The 22001-nt window shown below is 37.2% G+C and overlaps 3 protein-coding genes across 3 annotated transcripts in view; 1 reads left to right on the forward strand and 2 right to left on the reverse strand.

Moving 5' to 3' along the window:
- The first annotated feature begins 2862 nt into the window (after positions 1-2862).
- On the forward strand, positions 2863-10251 carry LOC127435792 (uncharacterized). The gene is made up of 2 exons (XM_051689496.1): positions 2863-6417; positions 8739-10251. The coding sequence occupies exons 1-2, from the start codon at positions 3099-3101 to the stop codon at positions 9440-9442; spliced, it is 4023 nt and encodes a 1340-aa protein (XP_051545456.1). The 5' UTR covers positions 2863-3098; the 3' UTR covers positions 9443-10251.
- LOC127435795 (transmembrane protein 60-like) lies at positions 10085-12864 on the reverse strand. The gene has a single exon (XM_051689504.1). The coding sequence runs from the start codon at positions 12862-12864 to the stop codon at positions 12460-12462; it is 405 nt and encodes a 134-aa protein (XP_051545464.1). The 3' UTR covers positions 10085-12459.
- LOC127435794 (mitochondrial inner membrane protease subunit 2) overlaps positions 12787-22001 on the reverse strand; it is a 139829-nt gene continuing 130614 nt past the window's right edge. Inside the window, exon 6 of the mRNA XM_051689502.1 lies at positions 12787-12901. Within this exon, the coding sequence (XP_051545462.1) occupies positions 12878-12901 (24 nt within the window). The 3' untranslated portion in view covers positions 12787-12877. The remainder of the gene's footprint in view (positions 12902-22001) is intronic.

Below are 22001 nucleotides of genomic sequence, written 5' to 3' on the forward strand. Positions count from 1 at the left end.
CATCATCAATCAATTTGTCGCTCCACATTGAACACGAAACAGCACATAATCACAGCCAATCAGAAGGTATTTTATGTTTACTTTATAGTTATGTTGAGCAGGATTATGGACAAATGAAATTTCAATGTGAACAGCGCAGTGCTACAGAAACCAAGATATCGACAAGTTGGCCATGCTAACTAAAATACTAACTAATAAGCTTACAAAACAATTGTAAATACTGTATTCTGAGATTGGATACTTTAAATGGAACTAGATGGCATAGAGAACAAATTCAGACATTAAAAGTTTGTTTTCGCTAACCTGTACATGAGACTGTAATCAGTGTTCACAAGCATATAGTCATTGCGCCACACTGAATAACTTTGCAGCGCCCATATGTTTTAAATAACTGCTGACACAATGCAGACTGTGTCATGTTTTACTTTTTTGCAGCATGAGGTTACGCTAAATTATTTTAACCTACCCTGTCATCAGTATTACATGCCAGATTCTGATTTTAAAGGGATAGTTCACCTCAAAATGAAAATTCTCTCATTTACTCACCCTCATGCCATTCTAGATGTGTATGACTTCCTTTCTTCAGCAGAACACAAAGATATTAAGAATATTTCAGCTCTGTAGGTCCTCACAATGAAAGTGAATGAGCACCAACATTTTGAAGTTCCAAAATGCACATAAGACTCCAGTGATTAAACTGATATCTTCAGAAGATGATATGTGTGGTTGAGAAACAGATCAATATTTAAGTCAGTTTTTACCGTAAATTCTCCTCCCCGCCCAGTTGGTGTTGATATGCAAGATCAAATCTCACATACACATCTGACATTACAACATTTGATTTGGTTTGTACGGATTTGTTATGTAACAATGTGAGTGATGTCAGGCTTTCGTGTGGATGGTGAGGTGACACCATGCACAAATTAACAAGAATAAATATGTTTAAACTGATTCGAAGAAATGCAGCATTTAGAAACCCTTTAGGATCTTAGTATATCTCATGCTTTCCTTTAGCTTGACGCCCAAGAAACTCCTTTGCAAAAGGCTGAAGTAGAGAACTTAACAGTCTGCATGCAACAATGAGAGGAATCTTTGCATGCAATAGCCAATGGTCTAATGAAGTCAAGGCTTTTGTAATGCAAACAAGTGGGCTTGACATTATCTGTTATTGATGCACTTTAACAATCAATTCCAGATGCCTCTCCCAGTTTGAAAATCAGGATAAAAGAAGCTGAATTACTTTCATTGGGTTCCCCATGGAATTTGCTGTAACAGTAAGGAATGCAGAGATTCCTAAATGTAGAGAGACGTCTATTGTTTTATCACAACGTAGTCCATAACCAATACCACTTTGATGCCAAGTGGCTGAATAGCAGGCGCTAATGGGGTACTCAAACTCAACTGGCAGTCAAATGTTTGTGTGAGCTGGTCTATGGAAAAATCTCAGTGTTTACATTGTTACTGACACTGCCATTGGGCTGAACCATCCCAGAGTGATTTCAGACTGTGACATCATAAAGGGCACGGCACAAAAACAGTCTTACCCATAAATGGTAAAGTTTTTCTGATTAACTAATAAAACTGGGAGTTGGCTTGTTGAACACTACCTCTAAGCACTATAAAACATTGTGAAGTCAGTGCTTGAGAGACCATCATTGTGTTTGGACACAGGTTGAAATTGTAAACAGTGGTGATGGAATTTTCATGAAATTACAGCCACATGGATTGAACTGTTTACCACTCTTGCCTAATGTCTGGACTACTCTGGCTCCATTGTTTATATGGCTGCTTCAACATCTTGCATAATGTCATTTTCTCTGTGATGTGGGGTAACCACACCTCAACACTCAAATCAGTGTTCGTACAAAACTGCTGGATGGTAACCAAGGTGTGTTGGAACATAACTTCTCCAATAATCTATCAGACATTTAGTTGAAGTTTGAATACATAGGACCATAAAAATCTATTGGAAACAAAGGGTGAAACACTGCTGAACTTAGTGGCTTTTTAACACAACAACACAGTTCTGAATCTTTTGTCATTTGCAAGAAAGTACCATGGTATTCTTGAAAGTACCTTGAAGTACGACGTAACTACCATGGTATATATAAAGGTACCACGGTATTACTATCTGATACTTTCTTTGTAAGGGGTGTCTTGGGTGCACATGTCTACATATGCATGTGTGTGGTGCATGCAGCTTTATTGGCAGGATGTTGGGAACTGGCTGCCATCATAATTCTCGCACATATGCATCTCTGCATATGTGACAAAGGAAATTACATATGCAGAATGCATTGTGTGTTCAGGATTGAAGATTGAAGATAACCATGATGGTTTTGATTAAACAGCAAGGGTAAGCCAGCATAAGTGACACTGACAAATCACATTCTACTTCCCAATCCTGATGCCCTTTCAAATAGTAAAGCGCATTAGAATAAACGAAAAAGGTTAAAATAATAAAATAAGTGTGCTGTTTAAAGTATATTAATTTAATCAGTTATTTCCAGAAAAAAAGTGTCATCAAATATATAAATTAACAGTGAATAATGTAAAAATGTAAAGAGTAATCACTTAATGAACAGCAGTGGAAAACAGAATTTAAAAAATAACCCATTTCACATCAACAATGTAATCAATGTTTCAACAATATCTTAATAAAACAAAGTGATTGTCTGCTGTTTTTGTTGAATCATGCCAATTGCTAATTCAAACCATTCCTCATAGGGACTATATACGTATATACAAATGCTGACAAACTCACTTTGCTTCTCATTATCAATTATGGAATCATCACAATAATTAATATACAAAACAAAAAAAGTTTCCTTTTGTATATGCACAGTAATCTTACTAATGGGGCACAAAGATACAATACTGAAGCAATTTATACTATTGATATATTGAGTATATTCTATGCAGACAGTTCAGCTGTTTCCCTTTGATTGGAGTCTGTGATACACTCCTCTGTAGAGTCATCATAAAGCATCGCCTCTCTCTGAGCTCTCCAAAAGGGAGGTGGTCCTCCAAACCCTCCTTTTCCTTCTCGGTTACGCTCTTAGGCAGATGCAACAGACCTGCTCACCACACAGGACACAATGTGGATTGCTGTGATGTACGTATGGGGGGGCCTGTTAGCATTTTCAGTGTGTGACAGCTGCCCAGAGTCCAAGGACACTGCTTCATGGGTCATGCTGAAGCCCCTAGAGCACTGCGGGGATGAGGAGACCTTTTGCCCCTACCGAATCACCCTCCCTCCTCTCTCTATCCAGTTGCCCAGGCCCTTTAAGGAGCTGGAGAAGATGGCCAAAGAGCTACAGAACCTAAAGGAGGCGGTGAACTGGCTGATGAGGGACTGTCAGGAGTGTAAGGACAAAAAGAGAGTCGAGAGGGGTGGACAGAAGGACCAGAGTGAGCAAGAGGAGGCAATGAGAGCTCAATGTCCAAGGCATAACATCACCATTATGGACAGACAAAGTGACATTCCCAGTGGAGAACAAGTGGTGGGGATCATCACATCAACCTTAGGAGACACACTAAGTGAGAGAAACATCAGAGTTGGTATGAAAAGGCTGGATCCCTCCATTTTGGAAAGACAAGGATGGACCATTGATAGAAGGACTGATGTAGACCAAGGAACCACTGATCAGAGGTCTGAGATGAGCAGAGAAGTGAAAATATTCAATCCATCCTTTTCAGAATCACCAGAGGACATATATGAGGCAAAACAGGTGCTTTCACCTGCAACTGATCAACTAGGTGAATCAATTGAACCCTCCCTTCCTAGAAATCAAGATGACATACAACCCACATCCCATAGGAAACAGCAGTTGAAAATTCTCAAGGATGGAAATGTAAAGAACATCAGTGGCATCCTGTCAGTAAGAAGGAGGGTGCAGAATGTGCTGTATAAGAATGGATTAAGCAGCATTTCAGGGAATGCAAACACTAAAACAATGGATTTAAGCCCATCATCTGAGAACAAAAGGGTTATAAACTTTCCTGGAGTAGGTGAAGAGCTGAGACCAAAGACATATGTAAACAGCAGAGGTGCCAAAGTAAGCAATGAGGACAGATTGAAGAACCCTACAGTGGTGAGGAAGGCAAATCCCCAAGCTGGGGACAGGGCAGTCAAGATTGGGCCTAGAAGGACTGGATTGTCCTCAGAGGGGACTGCCATTATGCAGGTAAAAGAAACAAACCCTTATATAGCAGACACAAACCCTGGGACAAGCAGTGGACTAACCCCATCAACTGACAACCAAAAGATTGAAAACAAACAAGATGCAAGTAGGGGACTTACTTCAACAATAGACTACAGACAAGGCCTGAAAGATGCAAGCCAAGTAACTATAGTTGGGGTGGAAAGTTCCAGAAAGCTAAACAAGACTGAGATTGCAACAAATTTGAGAAAAGTATACCAAGGTGACATGAATCAAAAAGCAACAAATAAGTCAATATCTAGTGTTACAGACAGAGATGAACAGCCAAACATGGTTAAAGAAGGGAATGAACATGTGGGATTTAATGTAAGTCTCGTAATTACAAGTAGGGAGGCAAAGAATAGTACCAAAGCAAGCAGAGCAGACTCATCTTCTCCACAAAGACAGGTTGAAAATGAAAGGTTTTTAAACCCAGTTAAAGAAACAGAAACTGGAAAAAAGGAACAAAAATCCCTATTTATGGATAGGGTTAATAGCCCTTTTAATGCAATGGAGGGTAATCCACTGGCTTCAGATCTTAAAGATCAGAGACTTTCAGGAACGTTCACTGACGTTGAACATTCAGAGGCAGCCAAAGAGGAAATCGGTTTTAACTCACTGAGTGCAAGGACTGTGAAGAAGGAAATCTTGAGCAATGCTAAAACCACCTTGGTGGGAACAGATCTGGTGAGCCCCACCCTTACCCCAACTGTGAAGAGCAGTGTATCAACAGATGTTCCAATGAGGATGGCAAATAAGACTGAATCACTTGTAGTAGGCCAGATATCAAAAAGAAATTCTACACCCAGTTCAACATTTTCACCCAAAGCTAAAAGTGGAGAGGAGGGGTTAAACATTGTCACTTTAAACAGCAAAAGGAACATCAGCAAGATACAAGAACCAAGTCAAAACAAGATGAGATCTGTGAAAAATATCACACAGAGGATGCCGAACCTCCCTAAACGTCCAGACAGACACCCAACAACTTTGATTCCATTTAGAGAACCCAAACAACCCAATGTGATGACCAAAGTGTCAGTAAATGATAGTGTTGTGCTCCGTCCTAAGCTGTCCTTCTCAGGCAGAGGAAAAAACAGCACTGGAGTGATAAAACCAATCTACATAAGGAAAAGGCCAACTTTTCAAACTGTGCCTACAACAAACAATCCAAACAGAGGCTTAAAGACAAAGGAAAGTATGATGACTCAGTTCATCAGGCCTATTGGGACAACATCTACTAAAGAACAGAATCAGAACCAAGAAACTAAAGACACCATTCAGGTGAGGGGTGCAAACGTATTGGAGAATCACAGGTTGACCATCACCAATATAGAGTCAAAATCACTACCAGGGAGAGAGACTCAACATGAAAGTGACATAATAGATTTGGACACAATTAAACACAGTAAGACCCGGATTGGAGAACACAGCAGTGATAAACAGATGATCTCAAACATGGTGAATGGTACAGAGAACCAAAACAAAGAGGATTTAAAATACACTCTACATAGTGGGGACTCAAATTCAGCTACGGGTGTAGAAGAAAATGAGCAATTTAGCTTAGGAACTGCTGATACCAAAGGTGAAACCCCATTTGGAGTGGACAAGATCAGCGGTGGGAGGAAAATGTCAATGCCCCAAAATTTAGAACCAACTACACCCACTCTGATGAAAGGAATATCAGGGGTAAATGCAACTCCATTCATGACCTCCAATGATGCAATAGTCTCTATTACGGACACAGACCATGAAGAAAGAACAAAAAACATTCCTAAACGTACAAACACACATGTTGAAATATTTAAAAGCATCAGTCAGAATACTGCCTTGACACCCATAAGCTTTGAAAACACCGGAGCAACAAGCGAACTGGAGCTTATTAAACTTAACGAAGACAGAGTGAAAGACCAGTCGGGGGAGATATTATCTAATCCAAATAGTGTGGACAATGTCCAAGGCAATGATGGAGAAAAAGACACAATTCCAGTTGTTTTGGAAAGGCTTACCAATGTTGAAGAAATAAAGGGAGCCAAACTGTTCTCACTTAGCCCTGAGGACACAGCAGAGGGATTTAAATCAAATGCAGTCAGTGATGAGGTAACTGAGAGAGACCGAGAAGAAAACAAGCTCCACAGCACCTGTCGTGGTGATTGTGACACCATTCCAACCGAACAGCCTAAAACTCACAACGGGCCTCCATTTGATTCAGAAAGAGGTGAGGATTTCTTAAAGCCAATCACATTTTTTAGGAGATTAAACCATCTTAAACAACCCTCAAGGCCAAAGTACACTTCCGTTGTCCATGTGCCTCCACATCTCACACAGTGCGCCTGACGTAAATGTTTTCATCAGCACAGTACGCGTTGTGTGCAGCCCAGTTTTTCTAGACACGTGGACAATCCACATATATTTGGCTGTACTAAAGAATAGCACAAAGCAGCATTGACCACGTCCATATGGGCTTATGTTCAAAAGAGTATACTTTGAAAGGCTGAGCTTGCACGAGATGGAAGTGCAAGTGGAAAAATTAAGTATACCCCAGCCTTAAGCTGGTATCCCAGCCTGGCCAGCTGAAAATTGCCCAAAACTCCTCGAAATCCAGCCAACAGACAACCCTGGGAGATCAGCTAAACATCTTAGGCTGGTTTAAGCTGCTTTTTGCAGCAGGGAAACCATCTTGTTTAAGGCTGCAGTCCAATTTGCAAGAATATTTTTTGTTTATTTACATCTCAATTTAATTATCAAGGCACACAAAAAATGTTTACAGTATGGCAGTAGTGCCTGTTTATTTGACACAAAGGTTGCAGTACTGTGGAATGAGACAAGCAATATGACTTTTTGTAAAGATTACAACTAATGTTTCAGATTTGAAACAGTAACCAAAAATCTCCAAAAATAAAAATACAATTAAAAACGACCCAGATCATTATTCTCAGGAAATAATATAATCTAAAATGATCCTGAACACATGTTCTGTAGCTCTTTGACCCTTCAATTTATCTTGGTGAAGTGGTAGTATTCCAAAATTTATGTTATACAAAATGTATAACAAAGATCAGTGGAGGATGCTGCAGGATATGTATCCTCATCAGAGAAACAGATGTTTTGACTTTTGTGAGATGTGAATAGAGAGGGAGAGGACCAGCTGTAGGCCTCACTTTGTTTGTGTATCAGGAAGTGGTATCTTTTTTGAGTATGAAAAAAGGCTCGAAAGCAATGCACACTTCATGCACGCACACTAGATTTATTTTCATGGCATGCCCAATGCTGTAATCCCTTGTCTAATGATTGGAGTGAAGTGGGCAAAGCATGAGACTGAATTTTGGCCCATTGTGGCCCAGAGTAAACTCTTGAAACCAAAGATAAATAAATCCAGGAGGTCTTCTATGCATACAATATCCTTGTAATGCGTTAAAGACTCAGCAATAATAAAAAACATCTTTGCACATGAAACCCTGAGTGCTATTACCATACTTTATCTGTTGTAGAGGTTTTACGACAAAGACAAACACCAAAACATTTTCGGTACATCGTTTAGCTGTGTCTGCTGAATAAGTTATGGTGAGTCTCAATCAGCTCACTAACTTGTGAATCAGTATATCATGAACATGAATTGAGGCACTGGCAAGGGTGTTTATCCACTACGTATTAGTACACTTTTGACTTTCGATTACGAGCTTGCACATTAAAACACAGCTGGTATAAATCAACTACACTGCTGTATAAATGACACTTTCATGCATTTTCGTAGTAGATATTCAAACGTGCAGTATTATTATAATAGATATATGACGTAAATGAAAAAATAAAAACATAAAAGAGTGTATTTTTAACCATCTTCTAACAACACTAATATTTAAATGATCATTTCCCTTTCATGGTCATTATGGATGATATACATTACGAACAACATCTGTTTCAAAGAGAAAATAAGGCTTTGACTTCATAGTTTTACTCTTGTGCTCGTCCTCTAACAACTTCAAAGACTTCCGAAGACAACGTTTCTGGTAAGGGATCGGAGAGAGCAGTGATGCTCCCTGGTTTTTACGGTGCATTCTGGGATTCAGGGAGCGAACGCTTCAGTGCACTGGCACGATTTTGCGATTGAGACAGCCCTATAAATGACCGATCACTGATAAGTGCCCTGACTATTGAACTAGGGAGCTGATTGTGATGCAGCCCAAGTTGACGCAACCCATCATTTACTTCCCCTCGTGTTGTTCCAAAACCCACATTTCTTTTTTCTGTGGAAAACATAAGGATGTTAGGCAGAATGACAGACTTAGTCACCATTCACTTTCTTTGTATGGAAAACAGATGCAATAAAAGTAAAAAGGCCAACATTCTGCCTGAAATCTACTTTTGTGCTCCACAGAAGAAAGTCATATGGGAACAACATGAGGTTTAAGTAAGTGATGATAATATAATTTTTGGACTATCCCTTTAATATGTTCTATTTGTTACCTTCCCTCAAGTTGTTGATACATTGTAATAGCATGTTTTATTAACAGAGTAACTCATTTTTATTTCCTACAGACAAAAGACCTGCACAGGACTGCGCTGATTACATTACGAAAACACGAAAGAATGGCATATACAGAGTCACGCCACAATCAAAGAACAGCACATTCCATGTCTTCTGTGACATGGGGTCCTCCAATGGGGGCTGGACCTTGATTCAGCGTCGATTTGATGGCAGCACTAGTTTCAATCGCACATGGGATGAGTACAAGAGGGGATTTGGTAAACTAACTGGTGAGTTTTGGCTTGGCAACGACAAGATCCACTGGCTGACTAAGACGAAAAACATGTCATTACGAATAGAACTTGAAGACTTCAAAGGGATCAAAGAATATGCCCTTTATAAACACTTTTATGTGGCCAGTGAGAGCCAACAATACCGTCTGTCCATTGATGGTTATTCTGGTACAGCTGGTAATGCCATGCAGTTCAGTAAGAAGTACAATCACAACCAGAAGCTCTTCAGCACTCCAGACAGAGACAATGACCAGTATCCCTCTGGAAACTGTGGAGCATATTACAGCTCAGGCTGGTGGTTTGATGCATGCATGTCTGCAAATTTGAATGGAAAATATTATAACACAAAATACAAAGGGGTACGTAATGGGATATTTTGGGGCACTTGGCACAATATTACAATGGAATATTATCCAACAAATTACAGAAATTCTTTTAAGACTGTCAGAATGATGGTCAGACCGAAAAACTATGTAAACTAAAACCTACATACTAATCCTAAAAACTATTAAGCTAATAGTTAAGCTATTAAGCAAAAGAAAAATTCAGCGATCTTTTGAATTTATACAATAGAATAAAACTGCCAGTAGCTAAAATAAAAAAATAAAAAATAAATAAAAAATAATGCGTATCTATATTTTATTTTAAACTGCCCTCTCATGTTTTGACAAATTTTGCATTCCTTAAAATATATATCAACCTGTGCAGATTCTGTTTTGAGAAGCAAATTCCAGTAGTATTTTTGTATAGCATAGTGTATTTTGTCATGCACTTAAAAACTAATGTTTTAAGTCTGGGCCAGTGGATATGCCCCTTTTATTGTTATCATCATTTTTTGTTATGTTTTAACAGTTGTGTAACTGTCTCTATAACTTTCTAATATTTTCATTGTATGTTGTAGGAATTTGATATGCTTTATGGTTGAAAATTACATTCTTGAGTAAAAGGTTATTTTTATATACTCTAATGTAATATTTAACCCTCCAAAAGATGTTTTGTTCAGACGATTCTTTCTAAGAGGAAACTTCAACTTAAGAGTAAATAAGAGTAATCCTTTAAATACTTCAAATTAGTCAATCAATCAATCATTAAAAATACATATTAAAAACCTTTGACACTTTAGATGTGGAAAATCATTTAACTGCAATTTAAAGGAATATTCTGGTTTCAAAGTTAAGTTCAATCAACTAACATTAAGTCAAATTAACAGTGTGTATTTTAACATTTATGGACAGGCCCTATTTACCTCCATTGTAAGTGCCTTACTGTAACTGCAATTTGTTTTTTTTTTTTTAAATAAATGAGGGACAAGTTGAAATTATTAATTTTTTTGTGGTAATCATGCCACAAATGCTGTCGATTGAGCTAAACTTTTATTGAACCCTGAATATTCCTTTTTTGTAATTAAAATTTTTTATTGATTCAAAAATACACAACAGAGAAAAACACAACACATAGAATCAACATTTAACCCCCACTAATATCCCTCCCAATCACCAACGAACAAACCCTGTGGTCACATATAATAATACACGCACAAAAAAATAAATAAAATAAAAATATGTAATAAACATACATAATTAAACTAGACTTCTCTCCCCCCATCCCCTCCCTGAGAGTCCCCCAAAAACGCTAAATAATTACCCCATTTCCTGACAAACAATCCCCAAACCCCAGCCTTCTACTTGCCACCTCCTCAAAAGCTGCCACCCTCCCCATCTCCGCACACCACTCCGGAAATGACGGCGCTCCGTCCGACTTCCAACCCCTTAAAATAATTTGTTTGCCAATCACGATACTGGTCAGAACCCAATTTTTTACGTGTTTATCCCCCAAATGTATGATTGCCCCATCGCCCAAAATACAAAGTCTGGGGCAAAGTAAAATTTGAGTGCCCAAAACGTCACACAAACAACTCTGAACCTTCAACCAAAATTCATGGATCTTAATACACCACCAAAAAACATGGGTGGTGTCTCCAACTTCTGATTGGCATCACCAGCAGGTGGGTGTGTCTTTAAGACCAAGCCTATACAATCTAGAGGGGGTCCAATAGAATCTGTGTAAAATCTTGAATTGTATAAGGTGAACCCTTGCATCTCTAGATGCAGACTTGACATTTTTTAGAATCCTAGCCCACACTCCCTCCTCCAGTACCAAGTTTAAATCTTTGTCCCATAATCTCTTGAGAAGTTGAAGCTCCGTCCCCCAGACTCCGAACCAGCAGGGAGTAATACCCTGATGCCTCATGACCTTTTCTAAAAGCAGCAATCACCACTCCCAGAGTGTCTGCCTCTTTAGGGGTGTGTGCTACTCCCAAAAACAATACAGAGCAGGTGGCACTGCTGTAAATACCTATAAAACTGAGATCTGGGAATCTCAAAAATGATGAACCAAATTCTCAAAAGATCTCAACACTCCACTCTCATACAGGTCACCTGTGAGTAAACCCCCTCACAATCCACTCTGTCCAGCAGAAAGGGGACTTATTAATACATAATTTAGGGTTCTGCCATATGCTCGAGGCAACATTTAAATAATTGTCTGAATTAAACACTCTGGACACTTTTGTCCATACCGAGTGCAAATGCAAGATAACGGGGTGTGACTTAACTTCTCTGGTTAGTTTGATAGAAAGGCTTTGCAATAGCAAAATAGGGGCAAGAACTTCCTGTTCAATACAAAACCAGGGAGGGGCTCTTTCAGGTGGAAGCAACCAGTGAGCCAAATGTCTGAGACTGAACGCATAATAATAAAACCTTGAATATTCCTTTAACTTTTTACTTGATTAGTATCATTTGCTACCTGCTGAACACCTGCTAATCGCCAATGTTCTTGGAAAAAACTTGGGTGTAAATAGCGCTTATGAAAAAAAAAAAAGAAATGTAAATAAAAAATAAATACATTACCTTTTCACTGCAAGAATGTTGTCATTTTTACTTTTTTATTATTATTCACACACTCTTTACAAGAGAAAATAAAAATAAAATTTTATGTAAATGTGTGTTATTCGTGCATGATAAAGAAATACTGATTTACTATAATATGCAATATTATTGTAGAACATATGTCATTTTTGTTAGGAAACCATGCTCTGTTACAGTACTGGTAAAAAAGAACAGTGTGTAAGCAGCATATTAACTGTTATTTTTATTGTCCATCATGTTAGAGGTACAGTACCCTGCTAATGATCTCAGTGTTTCACTAAAATGTAATAAATATTGGAGCAATATTCACAAGCAGTCATTTCTGTCACCTGAATGGAAACTCACCACGGTAAAACTCCCTGCATCATGAACATGTAACGTAGGCTATTCAGCGTAGTCAGCCTGAAAGAAACAAGCAATCCCTGAAAAAGAGCTTTACAAAGCTGTACAGTGTGCAAATTCTTAATGAATGCCGTATACTTCTAAATAATTTCTCCTTATGTATACAGTAAAAACTAATGTGAATCATAACTTCCATCTCTTTTGGCATTCAAAGTGTCCCGCTCATATTTTCAGTCTCTTCTGAAGTGGAAAACATTGTACCCCAGCTCCACCATGGCTCCGATAAGCAGCGCCCATAGAGGGATGCAAACCCAGCTCACTAAGATTTCCATTAGATGCTCCAACTTTGCACAAATCGTCAGACAGAATGCTAGTTTAAGCAGCATGGCCACAAGGTACCACATCCGCTTCTTCAAGTTCTCCGCCCCGTTGCGAGGGTCGAATCCTGGCTTGCAGCGGCCTGCCATTTTGACAATGAGCATGAACAGGAGAATGAGATCAAAAGTCCAGACAGGAAGGAAGATAAGGAACCAGTTCCAGTGGATTTTGTCATCCAGCTTGAGGATCAGCATTATGAGGAAGATAAGCGTGAAGATCCATGTGAGGAGAACTCTCTGGGCAAGGGACATGTTCATTGGTAACGCTGACCTAAGGGCACAGCACTGAACTAACCTGAAAGCAGGAAACATAGGACACAAATTAATTATCATCAGTTATTTAATTGCTTTTTGTGAAAGATCCTGCAGCATGAAGCATTTACATGTTTCCATTGATCATGGTATAAATAATGGGGGTGGGGGATCTACACCCCTGGTTTCAGATGATCCAATCACATGTGGTCAGCATTAAATACATGTGTAAACGGGGCCTAACACTTTTTGTGATCGTATCCCAAAAACCACATAAGAATGTGGTTAAAAACGCATGTGACCACATCACATTTGTGGTGTAAACGAGAATCCGTCCTGTATTCGTCACGACAGCAGTGAAGCGCCACCCCTCACCTGTCAATCAACCGCTGCACTTAAACAAGAGTTTAAACTTTGTCGGTTATGAGTGCCGTTAAAAGGAAATAATCGTCCGATCTGAACATTTAAAAAAGCGGATACATACACAATCATGAGAGCTTCACAGATCTTCTTTAGTGTGTCTGATATCAACACAGGTGATGAGCACGAACATCTGAAGCTCCTTTAATACGGGTAAACCACAAAAACAATGGATAATTCTGCTTGACATGTTGCCTGAGCTTAAATTAAATTTCAACCGCATCTGGGAGAAACAGCGTGCCATTTTTGAGATTTCTTTGTCTTTTCTGACTTTGTTGGACTTTATTATCATGCAGTAACACACTGACATAGTGACTGATGTATGTGGTCATGAAATCAGAGTTCCTCCCCTCCAAATCTGAACATAAGTGGTCACAGGAGACACATTTAAGTGACCAGGTGTAAACAGTGATGTGTCTCACCTGACCACATGTGATCAGATCACCCGAAACACATTGTAATAGCAGGTGGAAATGGAGTCTGTGTGTTATTTTATGCATTTTTGAGCAAGATGAGAATAGGAGGAGATTTGTTAATGTTTAATGTTCTGTTATATTGCTATTTAAAAAGAGTGTCTGTAATGCTGGAATTTTGAGGGTTACCATTGTTGTGAAGATTGGCGCATGTGATTAGATTTAGGATGGACTTTCACATTCAAGTGATACATGATTTGAGTTCTGCTTAACTCTAATTTAATAGTTGCTATTAATTTGACAGTGCAACAGTTTCACTGTCCTTACATTTGTTCACCTTGCATATACCAATGATTAACAAAATAAAAAGTTGTACCAACATAAGAACATTTATAAAATAAACTGTAGTAACTGGTAGAATTTGACAAACCTAATGAAATTTAGTTAAAACTACTACAGTACATTAATTTTACATAATACAACTAAATCATGTTGGCTCAATGAAACTGAATTAATCTGAATGAAAGTCATTACATTTCTTGTGAAAACTTTCTATAATTCAATTAGAACTTCATTTTTTGAGGTTACAATGAGGCACTTACAATGGAAGTGAATGGGGCCAATTTTTGGAGGGTTTAAAGACAGAAATGTGGCGCTTACAATATTATAAAAACACTTACATTAATTTTCCTATTTAAACTTGTGTATTGTGTGAGCTGTAAAGTTGTTTAAATCATTGTTTACCAGGATCACATGATTAATGGTGTTATATCATCATGGCAACAAAGTGGTAAATTTGGCTATAACTATACACAGAAAAGGTTAGTATGTGATTTTATCACACTAAAATCATGTTAACATGCATATTGTTTACATCTTGTGGCTAAACATTTAAAACAGTAAGAGTATTTTAACGTTTACAGATTGGCCCCATTCACTTCCATTATAAGTGCCTCACTTTTATTAAAGGAGGGACGAGTTGAAGTAAATTTTTTAACATCATGCAATAAATGCTATAGATTAAGCATAACTTCTATTGGACCTGGAATATTTCTTTAAAATTAACCCTTGTGCGTCAATTTAAAAGTTACTCAGAGGTCCTTAAAGAACAAAAAATATCTGTGTCAAAAAACTACCATAATAATATATTAATATTATTTTCCACTTTCACTGACTTAGATTTTTTTAACCAACATCAGACCTGATCATAACTACCAAATATTCATTCATTTTCAGGATTTTAACCCTTTAAATGCCAATTTGTTTGCATAATGCCACTGTTGTGTTTCACACACACACACACACACATACATACCAACACACCCACACAATTTTAGCTGCATCATTTACTCAATTGGCCTGCAGTGCTCTATAATACAGCAAACAGAAAACAGGAAAAAAGCATGTATTTACTCCATTGGCTTAACATGAGAAAAATGGCGCCATCTGGTGGAAAACATTAAAAAAAATAATAATTTTGAAGCCAGGGCTCCGGAATGAAAGCATAATCTCATAGAATTCATGATTTTATACTTTAATGGCACTGGGATCAAATATTGCAGTTTTAATGGGTTTCAATTGGGACATATTTGTCCTTAAGGTCCTGAGTGTAACTATTTTGTGTATACAGTGTATTATAGGAACTGAGGTTGAAATATCAAAATTCCCCCAAAAATACACACTTTTCGAAAACATTTATGGCGTTGGCAATTACACCATCAAAATGATTGAAAAAACAAAAATGAAAAAGACAAAAATGTCCCGAAGGTCGCACAAGGGTTAATTCTGAAATGGTTCACCTCTACATTTTAAAGAGATAGTTCACCCAAATTGTCATTATTTGCTCGTCCTCATGTGTTCCAAACCCTTGGGAGATGTTATAATAATGTTAGTCTCAGTCACCATTCACTTTCATTGCATTTTTTTTTTCTCCTTAAAAAGGAGAAAAAGTGAATAGTGGCTGAAGCTGTCATTTCGCTTAACATCCCTTTTTGTGTTCCACAAAAGAAACAAAGTCATATATATGGGTTGGAACAACAAGTTAAGTAAATAACGACAAATATTAATCTTTTGAGCGAACTATATTATGACAACAGATTATCAGGTTTTCCACAAAAATAAACTCTTATTTTTGTTAAAGTCTTTCTGTTACATGAACATTTGTTTTAATTATATGCATTTTACAATAACTGCCCCGTCCTGACATCATCCTCAAACTGAGAAAGCTTGTTACAACTGGCATTAAACATGCTGTGATGGGTGACGGGTGGTTTATGTCTCTGTCAAATTAACACAACAGGATAAAACCCGTGTTTAACGCATTTGAGCAATAAACTTACCGATGGTGAAGACAATCCAGCTGGTGTTTCAGTCAGAGAGATGTCTGGTGAATGCAAAATCTTTTTAAATGACTGTGTACATTTTGAACACCACTAGAAATCAGGACGTTTTCAAAACATCTTCTCTGCAGTGAAGGACTAACTTGAAGTGCGCAGCGCCATCTACCAGACTGGAGGATGAAGATGACTAACATCAGAGAGCATTTAGTAGAGATGAGCCACTTCTGGAACGCCCAACGGTCAACGGATGTATAAAAGAAGTCCCGCCTTACAGATAAAAGAGCCAATCACCTTTTAGATATAGACATCGCCTGTCAAACAACGCGAGAATGCGCATGCGCGTTAGCTATACTAGCCGGAAAACTGCGTTTTTTTTTTGTTGTTTTTTTTATTTATATTTATTTTTAGCGTAATCTGAGGTAAAGAAGCACAGTTTATGATACCAATATTGTTAGATTTGACTGCTGTTTTGAAATATGTTCTTTGATCGTAACCTTGACCAACCGTTTTGGAAATTTCGGTCTTTCCCCATTCAAGTAGACAGAAGCTACACTTTCATGACTGCAAACAGTTTCACGGGAGCCGATGTAGGACTTACTGTGAGATTACTGGTGAAATGAAAGTGAATAATTTGATAGATAAATTAAACGCATTGTAGATTAAATGAAATGAGAGCACTCACGCACAGTCTGTCAAATATTTATATTTAAAACGGTGAATATAGCGATATTCAATGCAAAAAGTTTCAGTGAAGGCTGTGTAACAGCACTACTTTTCTATCTGTGTTGATGATGCCAGGTCTGACAAAATCGCGCTTTATATTAATTGTAAAGTGCATGTAAATGGAAAATGCACTGTTTAGTGCCTTTTTGATTAACATTACAGATTAACATTACTTGCATTAATGATGTAATTCACAAACTATAGCATGTTTTCCCCAAAGAATAAAAACACATATTGGATAAAAATGTTTATATCCTATTTTTGTTTTAATAAAACGTACCAATATCAAAACATTATTCTGCCAAAGTAAACTCAATTTCTTTATTCAGCCACAAGATGTCACTGTTTCACTATCCTGAATGGTTGAACAGATTCTGTCGGGTGAAACCGAGCTGCAAGCTGGTCCTCACAATTATCAAGGATCTGTGATGATTAATCGGCCCTTTTAAGACTCTGAATTAATCGTTATCTCTACAAATGGAAACTGCGTTTTACTTTTATTGGGGTGTACATTATGTAAATGCAATTTGTACATTTACTTTGCTATAAAAGAAAATGTTCTCACACTACACTGAAACAAAAACGCAGCTTTTTTAATTTCTCTAAGGTCAATGTCACACACCTGGGGGTATCTATCCAAATCCACTCATTTCCAACATACTACATACAATAACCTATTTTCTAAAATACCCCTTAGGATCTTGAAAAGAAGGTGCAGAGTGCTCTGATAACACACAAAGGGCCAAATGGATGATGAATCAGTTAATGAGCTTATTACCCTTTGCAAATATCCTGTGGCTGCCATTACCAAGGGCTTGAGGGGATGTCAAGGTAATAATAAAACAGCTTCTTTGCTCCATGTTACTTATCAGTGAAACCACACAACTGCAAGCTGCCTTGAGGCCCTGAGCTGAGAATTGTGTTTTAATTGGGTCAGCCTCATTCTGCAGCCTGTTGCCACCACATGAGCGAACAAAGAAGGCTGGAAAAAGCAAATCTATGCCTTATTAGAGGATGCATGAGGTATTGGAGACTTCATGTGTGTGGAACATGGATTACTACAATTCTGTTACTCCCTTATGACAAATATGCTTATTATGCAAGAAATAACTTATCCCTCCTATTCTGTTCAATTAGGGCCGCTTGCTTTGCTGTTCGTGGCTATTTTTTAATTTTTTTTTTTTTAAAGAAATGATAAAAGGTCTTCTTCCCTGAAGTAAAAACAATACAATTTTGCACTTATGTTGTGATTTTATGTTTTTAAGATCATATTTACATTTATCAATTTCACCATTCTTTGGCATATACAACTAAGCAAATTTATTTAACTCCAAAACAGTAAAAACCTTCAGTTGAAACATAAGAAAATAAGAGATGTGTCATGTATTGGAGGCAGATTTCTGCCACCTGATGAAAAAAGAAAAATATCATGACTTGAAAATCATGTTATGACAATAACAGCAAGTAGATGGCTGCAGTGTCTATGCAGCCACCTACTGTGTTGTAATTCTAAATTTTACCACAAGTAAAATGCATTTAGATATATATTTAAACATTATCAAACTATTATTTGTCAAAGTTTAGCATTTGTTTTTAACTGTTTTGAAGTATCAGTTTTTGTAATAATGTCCCATAATGCTTACGATCAAACCTGAACTGGTGTTACAAAGAGAAGACATAAAATAATCATTTTATTAACAATCATTTATTTCAAACATCAAAATTGAATAACTTAGAGTAAATGAATAATAATGTCAAGAAAATTAACAGTAACAAACAGAATGAACAGCAATGGACTATGAAAATTCAATTAGTGCATAAGAGAAGACTCAGACTTTGTTCTCTCTGTGTGTGTGTGTGTGTGTTTTTGTGTATTGAGTTCTGCGTTCTGTGTTAGTCTCACCCATTTCTTTATTTCTGTGTGTGTGTGTACTGCATTGTGGGTGTGTTATGGTCTTACCCCCTCATTTATGTGTGTATGTTCTGCATTGTGGTTGATTTATAGATTTTATTTGACAAAATTAAGAAAAAATTCTCTGTGTTTTAATGTCACCAGTTCATTTTGTTGTGTGTGTATGTGTTACTTTCCCATTCATTTGCTATGGTCGGCCAATTTTGACCACGAAAAGCAAAGGTGTTGCTTTTTTTTAACGATCAATTAGACTTATCGAATCAAGTCCAATTTTTTTTTTGTGTGTGTGTGTGTGTTTTCAGATGGCAAATGGGGGAACAGTCACAAAGTCTTGTACCACTCAGATAAATGAAACCGTTTTTATTACGTTGGAAAAATGGATTTCGGTCAAAAATGACCAAACAGAATGGGAAGGTTAAGTACTAGTTACGAACCATGAATTGCTCCTTATTACTATGATTAGATCAAGTTATTCTGATTTCTGTAAAACAAACTATGGTTGGCCTATTTGTTATGAAAAAAATAGTTGCTTAAAAACAAAGTACAAATGCCATATAGCTGCAATAAAGTATTTTGTGTATGTATTACACTGCCTGGCCAAAAAAGTTGCATACTCTAATATTTCATTGGGCAACCTTTAGCTTTGATTACAGCGTGCATTTGTCATGGCATTGTTTTCGACAACCACTTCCATCCGGAGTTGCATTAATTTTTGGCGAGATCTTGTATTGATGACGGGAGAGTCGAACCACTCTGTAAAGTCTTCTCCAGCACATCCCCAAAGACTTTCAATGGAGTTAAGGTCAGGACTCTGTGGTGGCCAATTCATGTGTGAAAATGATTCCTCATGCTCCCTGGACTACTCTTTCACACTTTGAGCCCGATGAATCTTGGCATTGTCGTCCTGGAATATGCCTGTGCCATTAGGGAAGAAAAACCCCATTGATGGGATAACCTGGTCATTCAGTACATTCAGGTAGTCAGCTGACTTCATTTTATTGCCGCATAACGTTGCTGAGCCTAGACCTGACCAATTGAAGCAACCCCAGATCATAACACTGCCTCCAGAGACTTGTACAGAGGGCACTACAGTATGCATGATGGGTGAGTCACTTCATGCGCTTTACTTCTTACCCTGACGCGCCCATCGCTTTGGAATAGGGTAAATCTGGACTCATCAGACCACATGACCTTTTTCCATTGCTCCACAGTCCAATCTTTGTGCTCCCTTGCAAATTTAAGTTGTTTTTTCTGATTAGCCTCACTAACAAGTGGCTTTCTTGTGGCCACACAGCTGTTTAGTCCCAATCCTTTAAGTTTTCGTTGCATTGTGTGTGTGGAAATGCTCTTACTTTCACGATTAAACATAGCCGTGAGTTCTACTGTCGATTTTTTATAATGTGACTTCACCAAGCATTTTAGTGATCTCCGATCACGAACGTTTAAGATTTTTTTCCGACCACATTCCTTTCGCGAATCTGACGGTTCACCACAATCCTTCCAGGTTTTAATAATGCGTTGAACAGTTCTTAACCCAATTCCAGTGATTTCAGCAATCTCCTTAGTTGTTTTCTTTGCTTGATGCAGGCCAATAATTTGCCCCTTCTGAAACAGAGTAACATCTTTTCCACGACCATGCGATACGTCTTCGACACGGTTGCTTAAGAAATGAGATATCTGCTTATTTAAATCCAAACGTGACTTTTTTTTTTCTTTCTTTCTTTTTTTTTTTTTTGGCCAGGCAATGTATTTCCATCAGTAAATACTACAGAAATACCAAAGTTACTTTACAGTTAGGGTTGCAATAGTAAAACCCTGGTAAATCTTAATTGGCTTGTACATTTAAGTTGATATATATTTTGGCTACTTCATACAAGTCTTTTTAAGTTAACTATAAGCTTTTCCTAATACAAACAATTGCTTATTTAGAAAGTATACAACATCATTTGTTTTAAAGTGACACTGAGGGTCAAGAAAAGGTCATTTTTATCTTGACTCAGCATAATTTGTTGCTGCAATCTGGTACAGCTTTATGCTTTGATTTTAGTCATTTATGAATATTTAATATTAAAATTAAACATAGTGTCCTTTACATTCCAGGCATTGTGAAGTGTTCAGCACAGCTGCATGCTAAATATTAAACACATTCTCTTGAACAAGGTTGGGAGGGTTACAAATGTATTCCACAACAGATTACAGAATACATGCTGTAAAATGTAATTTGTAACATATTCCATTAGATTACTCAAGGTCAGTAACGTATTCTAAATACTTTGGATTACTTCTTCAGCACTGGTAGATTTTTTCACTTGTTTTGACTATAAAAACTCTGCCAGTACAGTAAGACAAATACACCTGTTAAAAATACATTCTCTGAAAAACCGAAATATTTTATGCAGTGTTGTTTCTAAAACAAGATAAATCAAACTGATCTTGTTTTAAGGATTTTTAGATATTTTTACAGGAAAACAATACAAAAATGATCATCAAGAATATGATTTTTGCCCTAATATCAAAGGTCTTACTAGAAAAAAAGAAATTATGATCTAACGTGAATTTTCTTGATTAAAACATATGATCGTGCCTGGTAACGTGCATGTAAAATGTCTAGAAATAGCATTTTAGCTTAGCGTAAAGCTGACAATTTACACAAGGTTTATTTCTATTTCTTCTGCTCCAAACTTACTTCAGACTTACTTCTCTGTCTGCTCGTATGAATGTAACACATCATAAGAAAGTGTTTCACCGCTGTTCAAATGCACTTTGGATCACATCATTTATATGTATAAATATTTTCCATCTGAAAGGATTAAATATTAAATGAAACAAATGACAATAAAATGTAAAGTAATCTCTTCAGTAATCAAAATACTTTTTGAATGTAACTGTATTCTAATTACCAATGATTTCAATTATAACTGTAGTGGAATACAGTTACTTATATTTGGTATTTTAAATACGTAATCCCGTTACATGTATTCCATTACTCCCCAACCCTGCTCCTGAATGCTGTGGCACTAAACAAAGACATTCTCATGTACTGTAATTACTGTACAAAGGCAGATTTAACTGAGTTTCTTGACTTTTTCAGCTATTTTTGGATATAATTAGGCTATAAGGGTTACAACCACTTTTGTAATTGAAATCACAGGCCTTTTCCATGACTTTTCCAGTCGTTCTTAATTATTAGATAAGGATTTTCAAAAATAACTGTACGGAAATTTCAGGTACCAATTCTTGGAAATTATCAATTGAAACCGTTTTAGTGTACAAATGTCTCCAGTAAGACAATAATGTCCAGAGATTTGACAGTACTACGATGAAGAGTAATATGTA

Source organism: Myxocyprinus asiaticus, chromosome 46 (genome assembly GCF_019703515.2).
Source record: "Myxocyprinus asiaticus isolate MX2 ecotype Aquarium Trade chromosome 46, UBuf_Myxa_2, whole genome shotgun sequence".
NCBI classification, from domain to species: domain Eukaryota; kingdom Metazoa; phylum Chordata; class Actinopteri; order Cypriniformes; family Catostomidae; genus Myxocyprinus; species Myxocyprinus asiaticus.

Excerpts from the sequence above, each read along its gene's own strand:
- LOC127435792 (XM_051689496.1), top strand. The coding sequence starts at position 3,099 with ATGTGGATTGCTGTGATGTACGTATGGGGGGGCCTGTTAGCATTTTCA. Across the intron at positions 6,418-8,738 it reads TCCATTTGATTCAGAAAGAG|ACAAAAGACCTGCACAGGAC; the intron begins GTGAGGATTTCT and ends TATTTCCTACAG.
- LOC127435795 (XM_051689504.1), bottom strand. The coding sequence starts at position 12,864 with ATGAACATGTCCCTTGCCCAGAGAGTTCTCCTCACATGGATCTTCACG.